Here is a 16,580-nt window from a genome sequence, read left to right on the forward strand (position 1 = left end):
TGTAGTATGCTGGTAAAATTCACCAGGACACACCGTGGGTTGATCGAAACTAGAGTGTCATTGATATTCCAGGCGTTTATGACTTATATTGATACAATATATTTATTTTATGTGAATATGTGAATTTAAAAAAGACATACATGTTTTATTCAAATGAAAACAAACGATAAATGAACCCGTTATCGCCTAAGCACCGCCTTTTTCATTTTTTTTACAACGGCGCTCGCGGTGTAAAAACACGCATACATTTTAGTTCAAGCCAAAGACTGCACGAGACAGAAGCAAAAACATTAAACAAAATTATCAATAATAAAAACATTTGTGCTTTAATTTGCCTTTCGATATCGTAGAGCTTGTTGTTTTTGTTAAACAAGAATTGGGAAAAGCTTTAACCAAGGTAGGTAATTGAATACAAATTGGAAATGATGCTCATGCTGTTAGCCTGCTAATGCTAGCCTAGGAAGAAAGTGCTGCATAGCTGAGAAAATAGAGCCGCTGTCACTCTCTGATTATGATTTCCAATTGACACAATATTTCATAGTTTTCTGTTTACTGTTGCATTAAAGTACAAATTGCTTTAAATTAGTTTCAATGTTCCCCCTCCAGATGGCTAAAATGAAATCCAAGAAGAAGAAGAGGCAGGATGATTTCCAAAAGGTGAAATTGAAAGTGGGAAAAAAGAAGCCGAGAGCAGACAATGCCACCAATACTAACTTTCGAACAAAAGGGATCTGTCTACCTGAACAGCTGAAGACCGACACAAGTGGTCCCACTACAAACAGGCAGCTTGGTATCAATGTAAGGACAACAGTGGCTCATATACCCCAAAGTTACTAATCACTATTCAATTATCATGATCTACATGTGCCCAGATAGCAGTAAATTGATGTTTTGACAGTGTTGTATTTGAATTTTCGATATTTGATCTTCACCACAGGACTTGCTGTCCCAGCTCCACCATTACAATGCCAATATGAAACATGGTGCCTTGATTGGCTTGAGAGCGCTGGTGTCAATGAATCCTTCCCTGTTAGAGCAACATCTGTCACGTTTGGTATCTGAGGTGGCGGCTGTATTCACGGACAAAGATGCCAACGTTCGTCTGGCAGCCACACGCGTGCTCAGGTTGGAGTCAATTAAAACGTCATAGTACCGTTTATCATTTTTTTAACAGTTTGTAATGATTACAGGTATATTTGCCAGTCTGTGCCTGCAGAACGAGTGGCTCCGTTTTTCCCCCTCCTCAGTGCCCATTTGTGTTGCGCCATGACTCACATTGAGTTGAGCATCCAGGAAGACGCTATGAAAGTCCTGGACGTGCTGTTGGATCACTACCCGGCTCTACTTGCTGCTCGGCCCGCCGTGCTACTCACCAACTTCCTGGAGTTAATATCTCACAGACAGAGCAACGCAGGAGCAAAAAAGGAGCAGGAGGCCAAGGGACGCACATGGGCGCTCTCTGTCAACCCCAACAGGACAGTTACCAGCCAGCAGTGGCGCCTTTCTGTACTCCTCAGGTACTGACTGTTTTTTTTTTTTAATAATTCAGATAAACAATATTTAATATATCTGTGTTTTTGATCCCACTTTTTAAAGCTGAAATCAAAAGATGTTTTCTTTCTATTTAGATATCTGTTGCTGTCCTATAGTAAAGTTGTTAGCAGACTAATACGGTCACCCTGTGGCTTTAATAGTATTAATTCTATATCTGGCGGTAGGCAAACAAGTTATTGATGCTCGAGATTGCCTCTTGAATTTTTTTTTTTTTTTTTTTCTAAAAAAAAAAAATCATGTTGCAACAAACATCACAAAATCAAAACAAATTACCTGAAAAGAAAAAAAGAGATTAGGTGTGTTGAAGCCAAATGCTTATAAGAGACCCGGCCCCCAAATAACGTTGGACGTTTCTTCTCTCAATCATTTAAGTTACCTTGTTTTGTATCATTCTGATAATCATTTGTTAGACCATTTAGAAATGATCACATTGTTTGAATCAAAATATGTATTTTACTGTTTTTCCTGTTTTCCCCCATCCTTTTCTCTAACATGGTGTATTGTGTAATATGTAAAACATGAGACAAATAGGCGTCTTCTTGTGAACATATTGAAGACGGGACATGATGAAAAATGCAAAACAAAATCTGTATTTTGTCATGTCAGTCAATTTTAATTGACCTCAAACAATAAACCTCACCCAATGCAATTTTGTTTTAAGAACACTTTTTATTAAAAAGTAATCAATGTGTACAGTACTTGGACACTATTCACGATTTTAAAATGTTTTAACTCAAAGGTACCTCTCTTAGCTAACGTTGAAAATAAGCTACTCATAGCTTTTGACATGCTTGAATGTCAAAATGGACTAGTTAATAACTGTAGTCGTTTGATCAACACCTGCTACAAATAATTTGAACGGAATTACAACTTCAATTTTAGTAAGTAGCAAACCGTCAATTTTTTTAACGATGCGTTAATCAAATTAGGGCTGGGCAATCAAGTTTTTGGGTTTGCTCATGAATGCCATTGTGGCCTGCCTAAAATGGGATGGCACTAGCTCAGGAGGTCGCAGGTTCGATTCCCGGCTTCTCTGTGTTACATGTCGAAGGGTCCTTGGGCAAGACACTGAATCCCTAATGCCCTCGAATAATTAAGTAGTTGCCTTGCACGCCTGACACTGCTAATGGAATGTGAGTGAGTGTGAATGGGTTAGTGTGAAGCGCTTTGAGAGGTCTTTTTTTACTTGAAAATTGCTTTACAAATGCAAACCATTTACATTTAGAATTGATCTTACAACTGTGTAGTTGGGATTGTTCTACTGCAATAGTTTTTGTTGCTAACTTTGCAAATGGCGGTTCTAGGCTTGGCCGCTTTCTCCAGGCAGTAGTTGAGGAAAGACCAGTGAAGGAAGGTGACGTGTCGGCCCCATCTGAGGGAGTGTTTGGCTCAAGGGTCCAAAGCAGAATTTCGCCTGTAAACATTACTTGGGAAGAACTTGTCAACTGCAAAACTGGAGTTCATGTATATGAGCACTCTGGAAGCAAACCAAGCACGCTTTCATCCTATAAACTCAGGTAAGTAGATCTGATGGAAACAGAAATAATGTAATGTCAACATTGATATATTCATCCTGTTTTGTATGTGTCTGTTAACATAATTTATTTGTGGTGAACTTTTTACAGACCGGATTTGAATCATAGTAGGGAAACGTGTGAAGGTTTGGAGTCAGCAGAGGCCGTCCAGACCTTTGCATCGACCCTGGTCCCACTTTTGCTGGAAGTGTGGGTGGAGGCCAACACCAGCGACGCTCCCGGGAACCACTCCGAAGCCGGTCACCTGCTTAGCCCGGACGCCATGTCCGTAATGTTCCAGGTTTTGTCCATTTTACAGTTGCTTCGAAAGCTGGCCCCGCAGCCGGAGCATCAGGATGCGCTGGTGAGATCAGGATAGCACAAAAGCTCTGTACGGATGAAAAAAAATACATATATATTTTCTTCTAGGATGCGTGGTTCCGCAAAGAATACTTGGAAGAGTTTAAGCAGCACTTTATGAAAAACTTTCCTTATAGTCTTTCAGACACCCCCAGACTTAGAAAGAAAGTCAATAACAGGAGGTGAGGGATTTGTTTCCACTTATTTTTCCTGCAATAATAAAAAATGATTGATTCCATTGGCTTAATTCTGTATCCTGCAGGGTCAAGCCGACCGCAGTTGTCCCCGACGTGACCGTAGAGCCTTTGGCGCTCAACATCACACTTTGCCAGGTTATGGTGTCGCTGAGCCAGAGGCAGGGGGCCGGCCGAGAAGCGGACCGCGACTGGCTGACGCCTTTGACGGCCTTTTTGCGAGACACGCTTGGCGGCGAAGTCAAGCTCAGCTACCGACAGCTGCACATGCTGCTCGGGACTGTATGTAAGATGGTGCTCACCCAAAAGAGCAAAGGTGAGTCTTACTTATGAGTGAAAAATAAATCTTTAAGTTAGATCGGCCTTCTGTCCAATTGGACTGTGTCGCTCAGCGGCTACAACAGGTGAATCATTTTTTTTTTGGGGAGATAACATCCGCAGCCAATATTAAGAAATAAATCATGTTCGTCCCAAAAAACATTTTTGCTCAGTGCTGGCACGCATGTCATAGGTTGCCGACCCCTGATTTATTTATATGTAATATATATATATATATATAAAGATATAGATATATATATATATATATATATATATATATATATATATATATATATATATATATATAAAGATATAGATATATATTTATAGATATATACAGGGAGTGCAGAATTATTAGGCAAGTTGTATTTTTGAGGATTAATTTTATTTTTGAACAACAACCATGTTCTTAATGAACCCAAAAGTCTCATTAATATCAAAGCTGAATATTTTGGAAGTTGGAGTGGGGATTTTTTAGTTTTAGCTATTTTAGGAGGATAGCTGTGTGTGCAGGTGACTATTACTGTGCATAATTATTAGGCAACTTAACAAAAAACAAATGTATACCCATTTCAATTATTTATTTTCATCAGGGAAACCAATATAACAGCTCAACATTCACAAATATACATTTCTGACATTCAAAAACAAAACAAAAACCAATCAGTGACCAATATAGCCACCTTTCTTTGCAAGGACACTCAAAAGCCTGCCATTCATGGATTCTGTCAGTGCTTTGATCTGTTCACGATCAACATTGCGTGCAGCAGCAACCACAGCCTCCCAGACACTGTTCAGAGAGGTGTACTGTTTTCCCTCCTTGTAAATCTCACATTTGATGAGGGACCACAGGTTCTCTATGGGGTTCAGATCAGGTGAACAAGGAGGCCATGTCATTAGTTTTTCTTCTTTTAGACCCTTTCTTGCCAGCCACGCTGTGGAGTACTTGGATGCGTGTGATGGAGCGGTGTCCTGCATGAAAATCATGTTTTTCTTGAAGGATGCGGACTTCTTCCTGTACCACTGCTTGAAGAAGGTGTCTTCCAGAAACTGGCAGTAGGACTGGGAGTTGAGCTTGAGTCCATCCTCAACCCGAAAAGGCCCCACAAGCTCATCTTTGATGATACCAGCCCATACCAGTACCCCACCTCCACCTTGCTGGCGTCTGAGGCGGACTGGAGCTCTCTGCCCTTTACCGATCCAGCCACGGGCCCATCCATCTGGCCCATCAAGACTCACTCTCATTTCATCAGTCCATAAAACCTTAGAAAAATCCGTTTTGAGATTTTTCTTGGCCCAGTCTTGACGTTTCAGCTTGTGTGTCTTGTTCAGTGGTGGTTGTTTTTCAGCCTTTCTTACCTTGGCCATGTCTCTGAGTATTGCACACCTTGTGCTTTTGGGCACTCCAGTGATGTTGCAGCTCTGAAATATGGCAAAACTGGTGGCAAGTGGCATCTTGGCAGCTGTACGCTTGACTTTTCTCAGTTCACGGGCAGTTATTTTGCGCCTTGGTTTTTCTACACGCTTCTTGCGACCCTGTTGACTATTTTGAATGTAACGCTTGATTGTTCGATGATCACGCTTCAGAAGCTTGGCAATTTTAAGAGTGCTGCATCCCTCTGCAAGATGTCTCACTATTTTTGACTTTTCAGAGCCTGTCAAGTCCCTCTTCTGACCCATTTTGCCAAAGGAAAGGAAGTTGCCTAATAATTATGCACACCTGATATAGGGTGTTGATGTCATTAGACCACACCCCTTCTCATTACAGAGATGCACATCACCTGATATGCTTAATTGGTAGTAGGCTTTCGAGCCTATACAGCTTGGAGTAAGACAACATGCATAAAGAGGATGATGTGGTCAAAATACTCATTTGCCCAATAATTCTGCACTCCCTGTATATATAAAGATATAGATAGGTGGATAAAAATATTAACTCTTCAGAGCTATAGATAAATGATAAAAGTCAAATGAAAATAACTTAACAATTCTATTTGAACCAATTTAGAAACGGATTTGTTTAAATAAGTAAAAAACCAAGCAAAAGATCAGCAGTCAATGGAAATTTGAACACAGTCTGCTTTGGGACAATCCTTATCATTAAAAGGAGTCCAAATTTGGCAAATTTTTCAGTGTTTTTTTTTTTTTTTCATGCAGTTCTTTATTTTTTCGTCATTCATATTGAACTTAATTATGACCGTATTTTCACGATACTAGGGGCACACCGTGTTATAAGGCATAATCTATGAAGCTTGTTCTATTTCTGTATCTAACACTACACAGTGGGCATAGCACAATGGGGTGCTGTTACAACACAGACAAGCATACAAGTGTGCTTATTTAAAAATACAACTGAATTAAAACTTTCCTTGTGGTTTATTCAAGTATTGATAACAAAGTAAAACACACAAATAATTTTTTTGGGAAAAAAAACAAGATTTGGTGCTCACATTTTTTACTGGTAATCCATATCAAACAAAACCGTCAAATTCATCGCCCTCTGTTTCTGTCTGGAACAGCTTCGCTAAATCTCCATTAAAAGTTTCACTTCCTTCCTTTTCAGAGTCACTTCTAGTCTCTTTCCAAAAGCTCCGGCAGGCACGTTAACCCAAGCTTTAACAATGCATTCTTTTCATTAGATTCTGCTGGAAGTTTCTGTGCCACAGTATTCCTGGTCCAGGTAGAAAAAATGCTACGGTTTCATGAAACAAAAGTACCAAGATGATAACAGTAATTTTTAAATTGCGATATATGCTACAGCGTTAGCATCCATGAGTACTTCGGCAAACAATGCCCGAACCAGCAGTAGCCGGACCAATTCACTTAATTTGAGGGATCGAGTCTGAAGCAAACCTGAATTTTATTTTTTTCTGTGACGTCTCTGAAGGAGGAAGGAAGGGTGATTTTGGCTGATTCCGCCCTGCGGAACGCCCACCTCTCTGTTAGAAAGTGCCACCAGGCGCACATGCCGCAGGTCATGTATGTTGAGCTGTGCGGATTTCCCAAAAAGAAAAGAAAATATAGCAAATGATGAGTGGGTAATTGAAAAAAAAAGTAGGCGAGAGAGAAGCCCATCCCCACCTCGACATAATTTGAATTTTCGGTTTAGGACCAAAAAACTTACCTCTGAACTTGTTACTGTTGTGTTGCAGCGGTGACAGAAGACCTGTTGGCAGCAGTATACACGTACTATCAGCAGAGGCAGCTGACGCTACAGTCTAGATCTCTTTTGCTGTCTTTCTACAGCAAGATCTACTTGCAGGAACATGGGCAGCCACATCTTACAAAGTAAGTCAAAACCACTACAAAAATGTTGGATTCTTAAGTAAACTTTAACACAATGATTTGATTTTGAAAACAGCCTAACGAGGATGTTTGGGTCATCTCATTGTTAAATGATGTAAGTGGAAGTCAAACACCTTTTTTGCTTTTCCCTCTGAAGGAGCAAAGTGCTTAGTCGGTGGCTGGCATTTCTCCCTGTGCAGTTGTCCCAACTGGGCCATCGTAATCCGGCATTGTCCGCTCTGCTCATCCAGTCCATCCAGGCCGCAGCTTCCAGAGGCAACAAAGACCTTCTCGGCAGTCTCCAGACGCATTCCTGCAAACTTTATGGTACTCGCATTAAAATCAATCCGTACATTTTCTGTTTTTTAAAGAAGAAATAGGTGAAATAGTTGTGCATCACCCTATATTAAGTTATGGTTTAGAATTAGAAACACTTTCTACTTGTTTGCAATGGTAAAGGAGATGAATACAACTGCATCCATCATCATGACAAACAATTATTTACTGTAAGGATGATCATACAGAGTTTACCCTTGTAATAGGGTTCAGAGTTTGACGGACAGTTTTCCTTTCTTCCATTATTGAGCAACAAAACAGTACTTCTGGTACCCAAAAATGAACTGAGGTGAAGTTTAGTTTGTCAAAACTAGCCCTTTGCTGCTGTCTAGTGGAAGTACAGGCAATTATAATTATAATCTATTATATAATAATATATTATATTTGCTGTCTTACAGTAGGTGTATATCTGGTTACTCTATATAACATGCTAAAGTGGGCATTTGCACGTCACACTGGGTATTTGTATATTGTATTCTTTTGGCTTTATTATTGTACTGTTCTCAGCTTAGGGATGCTGCTGGAAATGTGAATTTCCCTTAGGGGATGAATAAAGTATCTATCTATCTATCTATCTATCTATCTATCAATGACCCATTTGCACACACGTGACCTAACCACGTGACGACAACATGACGGAGTGTAGTAAACAGTCAGTGAGGCCAATAAACGGTAGACAACAACAGAAAAGCTATACCATGGCAATGACTAGTCAAATGAATATCGTGCATCTGTCTGATGAGGTGGCTCACCTTGTCAAAAAGCACATGAAAGAATGAACAAATGAATGAAAACTTTATTTTGAAAATTGAAATAAAAACAGGACAAAAACAATGACTCAACAAAAAGATGTTTCATACACTAATTATTGTAGTACCCATTCCTCAACATTATTATGCGGTATCAAGAAAAACTGATCATAGCATTAGCAGGGCTAGCTACCAACCCATACTGTCTTCCTTCTGACATATTTACAGATCTAAACAAATCGTCCAGTCTTCCTGACTTCAGTCCACACCATCTGTACCGCTATATTGTAAATGGAGTATCCCCATAAACCGACGCTGACCTAAAAGCTTATAAAAGGACTGCTTACCAGTTCTTAATTGGTGGTACGCGTTGCTGCGCGGTGTTGTGCTGGAAAATGCTCCCCCGGCGTGAAACGTTACTAAAACGACTTTGTATCTACATTTTTGGGGAATGTAGTAGAACATTAAAAGCATTTGCACATTGTATAGAAATCACTTTAGGTGAAATTGAAAATGTTTACTTTGGCAAATGACGCTTTATCTGTTTGATATTTTGACAATTCATTTCGGCGTAATTCACTTTTTGATAAAGTACAAAACAGGTTTCAATACATGTGTTATTAAGGAGATTACTGTTCTGAATAGCTGAGTAATCGCAATTAAAAACTGCTCGTTTACATAGTAAGAAATGGCAACAGTAAGACACTAACGTTAGCTAGTTAGCACTAGCTAACTTTGTAGCTATATTGAGTGTCTGATGTGGCTCGTACCTACTTAACATAAACTTGCTCAGAAATACATCAAACTTTACCTTGTAAAAAATGCTTGCTGCAAATCCATAAATACTTTGATGCCAGTTTAATTACAGATAAACATTGCTGTCTTCGTCAAAAGTGATACGATAAATTGCAAAATCGAGTTTTGATCTTTGCCGATTCGCACAGCAATACATCCCCATCGTAAAAAGTCATGGTTGTATTCAACTCAAATCCTCATTCTCTTGCCGTCCGCATCCTGACAGGGAAGCCAACGTAACGTCATATTTAAAAGGGCAATACATACATTTGGGACAAAAGTAAAATGATTTAACTTAAGGTTGAGCAACAAGGCAAGTAAACATCGATATCTATTGTCAATAAAATCACATGTATATATGATAATTCAAAAAAGGTTAACACTTTTCTCTCATGTTAAATGGAGATGAAGTGACAGAGGGGTGATGCAATTGCTGAAATCAAATGTCTTATGACACTAAATACAGTAAACAAGAACCAGACAAGAATATGGGGAAAAAAATGAAAAATAAAAGAGATGAAATAAATGTAACCGTTTTTGTTTGGAAAAACTTATGCCGAATGATGCACAAAGACACAATAACCGATATAGAATATGCTTTATCACTAAGTTAACTCTTAAATATCTGGTTCAAAATAAAACTGATAAACAAACAAATAATTAATGATTGATTTTGGATTATTCATAATTAAGCATTGAAGACCTAACCTTAGTTCCCCGTTTTGGCAAATTGTACATTGTCGATTTTTAAAATTGAATTAATTTGCTTCATTGTCGTGATTGGCACAAATTGGGTATTTACAATCACACCAAAAAGTGCAAAGTCTCAAGCTGTTATTGATACTGTTATTTATAGTGTCAACTCTAACGTAAAATCGAATCATCTCAATATGTCAGAACATATTTGCGCTGGTAAAGAAAAACTACTCTGATCATCTAAAGACAATCTAGCGATTAGATCACAGAAATGCCTAACCTTATTTGCACTGTATCTACAGGAAAATTCAACTATTGTGTTGGGTCCCTTGATTAGGGACCTTTCCCAAACCAAATTGGCAGAAACATGCCTAAGAGGCTAAACATCTTCCTTGAGTTGGTTAAAACATTTTTTTCTAGTAATTACTAAGGAGCAACTAAGGTTTTGAGACAAACTCCTGACTGGTTATGCAATAATGTTGACAAAACCAAAATGAATGACTCTAGGAGGTGCCCTGGCAAAATTGGGCCAGGCCAGATGCTCCAAAAGATCAGGACGGTGAGATAGCGCGTTTTTTTTTTGTGACGAGGAAGGAGGGAGGAGGAAAAAACCCCGAGGGGGTCCTTCCCAGTGTTCTGCTAGGGACTGCCGGCGATTCGCCATCACAACGCTTCTTTTGTGTGCCGGCTTCTGACATCAGCATGTGCGTCAGTGTAAGACTGACCCCACACACGCACACGCAATTTGCGCCACACACTATCTTTGGTTTTCCTGGTATTGTAACAATTGTCTTCAGTGTCGCTCATGATGCCGCTTGGCGTGACGTCTTTGTGTGTCTCTACGTCATCTCCAAAGATCCACAGGAAGGCGCTGTGGTTCTTCTGCCGTCAGAGTGCCAGCAACGAATGGTGCAGCTGCTCTACTTCCTCCCAAAGATGCCCCAAGCCCTACTGGCCAACCTGAGCTTTTGCTGCAACACCGGCCGAATCTCCGCCAGACTCGCCGCCTCCCTCATTCGCATCATACACCTGAGGTGAGGTACACACCGTCAGAGATAAAAGGTGTTAGAACGTGACCTAATTGCCTCCAACGAGTCATTCATTCTAAAAAGATTCAAAGAAGTATTTGCAAACACAACTGATATTGGCAGGGGTGGGAAAACGTTTCGAGTCGCGGCCCATATTGGTTTAAAAACATTTGCACAGGGGCCAGGTGTGAGAAAAAAATAGCTTATTGATGCATTTAATTTGTTTGCACATGCCAATAGTTTTAAATCAGATAACAGTTCCATTATCTGACTGTCAACCACAATAGTCCAAGATATCACTCACCCACTACACCAATACTCAGTGTCTGAAACTCATGACAAAAAGTTAGCGGACACCAGGGCAGACAACTCTGAAAAGTTGCCTGCCCAGTCATAAAGTTGCCTGCCCCATTTTTCACAACTTGAAACACAATGAGACGACTCATCTAAAAAAAAAAAAAAAAACATTGTTGCAAAGTATTAAGGATTGATAATCAGAATATATAACAGAACAACACTTTAAAATTAAGTTTATTATAAATCTACTTATAACATTCATTGCATGTTTTCCATCTGCCATCACTATATACCTATATTTACTCCTCTTCATTCATCCAATGTTTGCGTTGCTTCGTCTGCTACAATCCTAGTTAACTCCTCTTTCCACGATACTTTAAATGTACTTTTACTTTTGGTAGCATTATAAACTTTGTTAGCTTCCTTTGAATCTTTTTTCTAGGGCTGAGGTTTTGGCTTGATTCCTGGTAAGGATATGTCAGAGTGTGCAGTTTCCTCGTGCGTGAGAAGATATGCATGTCATTGTGGTTCAGCCTTTAAGCATTTTTTTCCCTCAACAGCAAGCACAACAAGAACACGGCTCCATTCAATACAACATGGCAATCAACAATTTGCAAAACGAAAAACGGTGCATGCGTAATGACGCCACACAATGAAAAACGTCTTATTGCAATACCACGAGTAAGAGCACTATTAAATTGACAAATCTTAACAATTCCTAACCACTTAACCAATTTCTTGTGTTCTCTGTGCATCTACTTTGGAAAATGATATGCAAATGCGCGACCTTATAACGCTCGGGGAAGTCCGGAAGCACAAAGTTATTCGATGCAGGCTTCTGATCGGCTGCCGAGTATGCAAATTGCCAAAGGAACCGAAATTCCGAAATTTACAAAACGAACGAAGATTTCGAAATCGGAATAAAATGTTTTATTTGTTAAAAAAAACAAACAAACTAAAGTTTGTTTTTTTTTTTTCTTGAAAAAGTTGTCGGTCACCTGGGCAGAGACGTTTTGTAAGTTGTACGCCCGACGTAAAAGATGCACACCCTGGGCGTCCGGACAGACATTATTTCAGAAACTGCAATATTAGTGGATGAGCATAAGTTTTAGGACGGCACACAGAAGGAAAAGCCTGATCCCCTCTGCCTTCACCCTTCTCAATAACAGGCCCCGCTGACCCATCCCATTAGACTGCCGTCATTGTCCCACTGCCATTTCTGTTTGTTCAATAATTTTGTTTTTTTGTTTTTCTTCATTATGTAATGCCTGTTGTCTTCGCCTAGTTACAGTCTGTGGAACTTCTGCAAGGGGTCCAATAACTTAAATCTAAATCTACCTCTGCAATACATGAGGAAAATAGATAAAACAAGCCAATAATTTTTTCTCTTTTGCATTTACTTGCACAAGTTGGATTTCATTGTTTATCTGTTTGTAAAAGGAAAATGTCATCCAAAGGGTTTTGAAACACACAAAATATACAAATATATTCGTTTGCAAATAAAAACTTTAATCAAGAGTAATAGCAAAGTAATATCTCAATTTTTAAACACTAAATCAGATAATTTGCATTGAAACACTCGATGCAATAGGCCTACTTTAGATGTCTTTTATTGCATTGCATTTTATATCTTAAAAAAATAGATTATAAGAAAAGCCTACACAGAGTTATCCAGCTATTTGCTATGTTGGCCATGAGCATTATGAAATCTATAGCATTTATGGAATTAAACAAAGGGACACAAACTAAGAAGCCAAGGTGAGTGCAATTGTAATGTCATTACAATGTTACAGGTTAATTATTGTAAGTAGGGTTGAATGGATTTGGTTAACCATTAAAAAACATTTTACTAGAAAATGACCCAACACTGGTGAGCTATTTTATGGACAGGTCAGCGGGGACTTCAGCTGTCCTTGGGGGGGGGGCACCCCGTTGCCGGTGGGCACCACGATGGAGACCCCTGCCTTAAACAATGACTTTTAAATAACACAGGGATAAGCGTTTCCACAAATTTTCCACAAAGATTTAATGGAAATTTATACTTGCAGTAGAATGCACCCTACTATAACTAAAACTGGTAAATGCATAGTAAATAACATAAGAAGTTGTACATAGCTCCCTTTAGATGGCAGTAGTGCACTATACCAACTCTCACAATTGGATTCATTTGCTGTGTCAGTGGGTCAGCATTCTCCTTCCCAGTCAAGTGATTGTCTCAGATACAAAGAATCCCTATTTGTGGGAGTTTGGAATGCGGCAAACGGTTGTACTCGCCGTTTTGCTATTGATACTCCTTCATCTGACATTTCAAGATTACTATCATATCTTTATTTTTCTTTTTAATCTCAAGTCAAGGAGCCCAACAACTCCCAATATGACAGTAATCCCTTGTTTTTCACAGGGGTGTTGTTCCAAAAAGATCTCACTATAGTCAAAACCTGGCGTATTTAATTATTTTTTAATTTACTCTATAAAGCATTGAAACCAAAAAACAAACCCAATTTACAGGATTAAGCGTTCGTTTAGCACATCAAAGTATTGACTTTGTAAATGTTTGTTTTTGTTGTTTTTCGAATAATTTCTGAACTGTCAAATTATGATTTTAAAAATAATCTTGCTACTGTATTGCACTATTGATTGGGTATGTAGGAAAACCAATCGGTTGATCGACTTTGGCATTTGAGTAGATACAGCAGCTTTTTATGAGATACGGATTTAGGCAAAAAATAGTTATTAATATGACAATATATTATCATTATACACAGTGCCTGAAATAGCGTCTGTCCGGACGCCCGGGGCGTGCATCTTTTACGTCGGGCGTACAACTTACAAAACGTCCCTGCCCCTGTGGCCGACAACTTTTTCAAGGAAAGAAAAATCTTTTTTTATTTTATTTTTTATTTTTTTTCTTTCAAATCAAACGTTTGCTTTATTCTGATTTTGAAATCTTCATTCAGTCTGGAAACTTCGGTTCGTTTGGCATTTTGCATACTCTGCAGCCAATCGGAAGCCTTTGTGCTTCCGGTCTCTTCCGATTTGCATATCATTTTCCAAAGTAGACGGGCAGAGAACTCAAGAAAAATGGACAGGTGGTTAGGAATCAAACCAAAACCTCAGCCGCAGAAGAAATATTCAAAAGAAGCTAACACAATTGATGACGCTACAAAACGTAAACGTACATTAAAAGCATCGTGGAAAGAAGAGTTCACGTGGCTTGTAGCAGATGACGCAACGCAAACATTGCATAATTGAAGATGTGTAAATCCAGGTACATACTGATGGCAGATGGAAAACAGCCATGTCATATACATGCAATGAATGTTATAAGTATATTTATATAAACTTAATTTTAAAGTGTTGTTCTGTTATATATTATGATTAGCAATCCTTAATAATTTGCAACAATGTTTTTTTTTTGCGATTAGTATTTTTTTTCAGACACTGTTATACAGGGTGGTCAAAAAGTATTGGGCCAATTTGAATTCCCCACATCTCAACTATGATTAGTAAGTTAGATAAAGTTGTGCCATTTTAAAGCTTAGGCTCTTGATTTTTTTTTTTTTAATTTCTTTTTCAGACTCATTAATGCTGTTCATTCAACCAGAAAAAGCTTTTGTGAGCTTGAATTTGCAAAATCTTGCTTGATGTATGTCATGTGACTAATGGTGCTCACATTGAACATCTTTGAACATTCCATGTAAAATCTGAGTGAGATAACAAGCTTGCAGAACTGACCTGAAGTGTTTTTATATCCTTAACCCCTTAATGTTCCGCTGGGCTTTTGATAAACAAATACGTGTCTTTATGATGTCAGTAGTCACTCAAATACACCATGCCACATACCATTGGAAAGCTTAAACTCTTGGGATTCAAGATATGATGACCATTTGAAAATATATTCCTTACAGAAACCAATCAGTCTCAAAAAATATACCCGAAAACTATAAAGCCGGCGTAACTCACTAATTACATACCCTGGCCGTCATCAAGTTTATTGGATATCCGCAAACGAGGCTTTGTTACAACCAGGAATGACATCTAAACGTGTAAAATATTTACTTTAAAGCAGACTATAATGCCGACATTAAAAAAATCCGCCTAAGAGCGTTTTTTGCTTTGCTCCAAAATCTATTCCTTTGCTCCAAAACTCCCTTTTAAAATGAACAGACTCATAAAACTGTTCCCAAAATGGTCGTTGGCCTTTCAACTTTTGATTGAGACCACTCTAGGCCTTTTTTCTCGGTCCACAGCCCGCATGGCGCCCGCTTTGAGACTGGGAGGTTCGGGTTCGCGCCCCGGCCGAGTCATTCCTAAGACTTAAAAAGTGGTCGGCGGCGCCCTCTGTTGGCTGCGGCTGCATCGGCTCGCTACAACGGGTCAGGTGCAATCGACATTTCGTTCTGTGTACATTGTTACACAGAATGACAATACAAGGAAATTATTATTATTATTATTATTAACCCACACAGGCTTGTTCGATTAGAGATCGCCTCCTATAGCGCCAAATGTCTTCAGCCAGTAGTAACTGATTCAAATGATGATTGACACATCGGTTAGCCAATGACATCCCAACATAGTTTTATGCTTTTTTTCCTGGGGTTTATTCAAATCTGAGCTGACAATTAACGTGTGGTACGCAGTTCTTAATTCATTTTTACGTGCAAGTGTGAACTATCATTGAGTGACACCTGCACAGAGAAGTCAAACAATTCAAACTCTTTTACAATGTCTAAAGAAATTGGCCAATGCAAAATACACATTTGCAAAGGTTTTCGTGTTGTAAACTGGTCATCTCCAAATGGCCACTTTTGGAAACGCCTAAACCTACTCTTTGAATAATGGGTTAAAGACAATGTATTTTTTCAGATTCTAAACAATTTTGACAAGGTACCAAATAAGGCTTCAAGCTATTGCCTCACCTGTTTTCCAGCTAAGATGCCAATGCTACACTCATATGCAGTTTTAGTTTCAGGCAAGAATAAAAACCTTCTATTTCTGTGTGTTCCAACTCAGATTACTCAATGTTAGCAGCACTTGCAGTGATGATTTCAGTTGGGGACAAAACCGTCCTTTTTTTTCCAAATGGTTAAAGAGCATTCAATTTACTTTGGGTATGTCTCGGATTGGGATTTTAGGCGATTTTTTCAGGAACGTTAAGGGGTTTCCGAGATATTCAATGTCAAAATGTGCCCCAGACTTTTGGAACACCTTGTATATTTGCCAGTTTTGTTTGGCAGGCAGTATTAATTAGTTTGACTAGAGACTGTGGTTGTTCTCAGAGATTATTATATCAAGAGGCACTGCCAGACAAGAAATGCTGACTACAAAAAGCTAACTGGAAACTACCACTGTGAAAAGGTGAAGGAACTGGAAGCTGTTTTAATGCTACAGAAGCCCTTTTTCATGAGACCCTGCGTGTCAAATGAAAATGCTACAAAGGCGAGCTGCGATGTC

At 39.0% G+C, this 16,580-nt stretch overlaps 1 protein-coding gene across 1 annotated transcript in view; it reads left to right on the top strand.

Moving 5' to 3' along the window:
• The first annotated feature begins 56 nt into the window (after positions 1–56).
• tex10 (testis expressed 10) overlaps positions 57–16,580 on the top strand; it is a 29,447-nt gene continuing 12,923 nt past the window's right edge. The window contains exons 1-11 of the mRNA XM_088327215.1: positions 57–397; positions 607–798; positions 938–1,125; positions 1,191–1,517; positions 2,859–3,071; positions 3,180–3,432; positions 3,498–3,610; positions 3,691–3,938; positions 7,093–7,228; positions 7,383–7,552; positions 10,658–10,835. Coding sequence (XP_088183341.1) covers positions 607–798; positions 938–1,125; positions 1,191–1,517; positions 2,859–3,071; positions 3,180–3,432; positions 3,498–3,610; positions 3,691–3,938; positions 7,093–7,228; positions 7,383–7,552; positions 10,658–10,835 — 2,018 coding nt within the window. The 5' untranslated portion in view covers positions 57–397. The remainder of the gene's footprint in view (positions 398–606; positions 799–937; positions 1,126–1,190; positions 1,518–2,858; positions 3,072–3,179; positions 3,433–3,497; positions 3,611–3,690; positions 3,939–7,092; positions 7,229–7,382; positions 7,553–10,657; positions 10,836–16,580) is intronic.

This window comes from Urocampus carinirostris, chromosome 2 (assembly GCF_059441175.1).
Source record: "Urocampus carinirostris isolate Australia breed hairy pipefish chromosome 2, RoL_Ucar_1.0, whole genome shotgun sequence".
NCBI lineage: Eukaryota > Metazoa > Chordata > Actinopteri > Syngnathiformes > Syngnathidae > Urocampus > Urocampus carinirostris.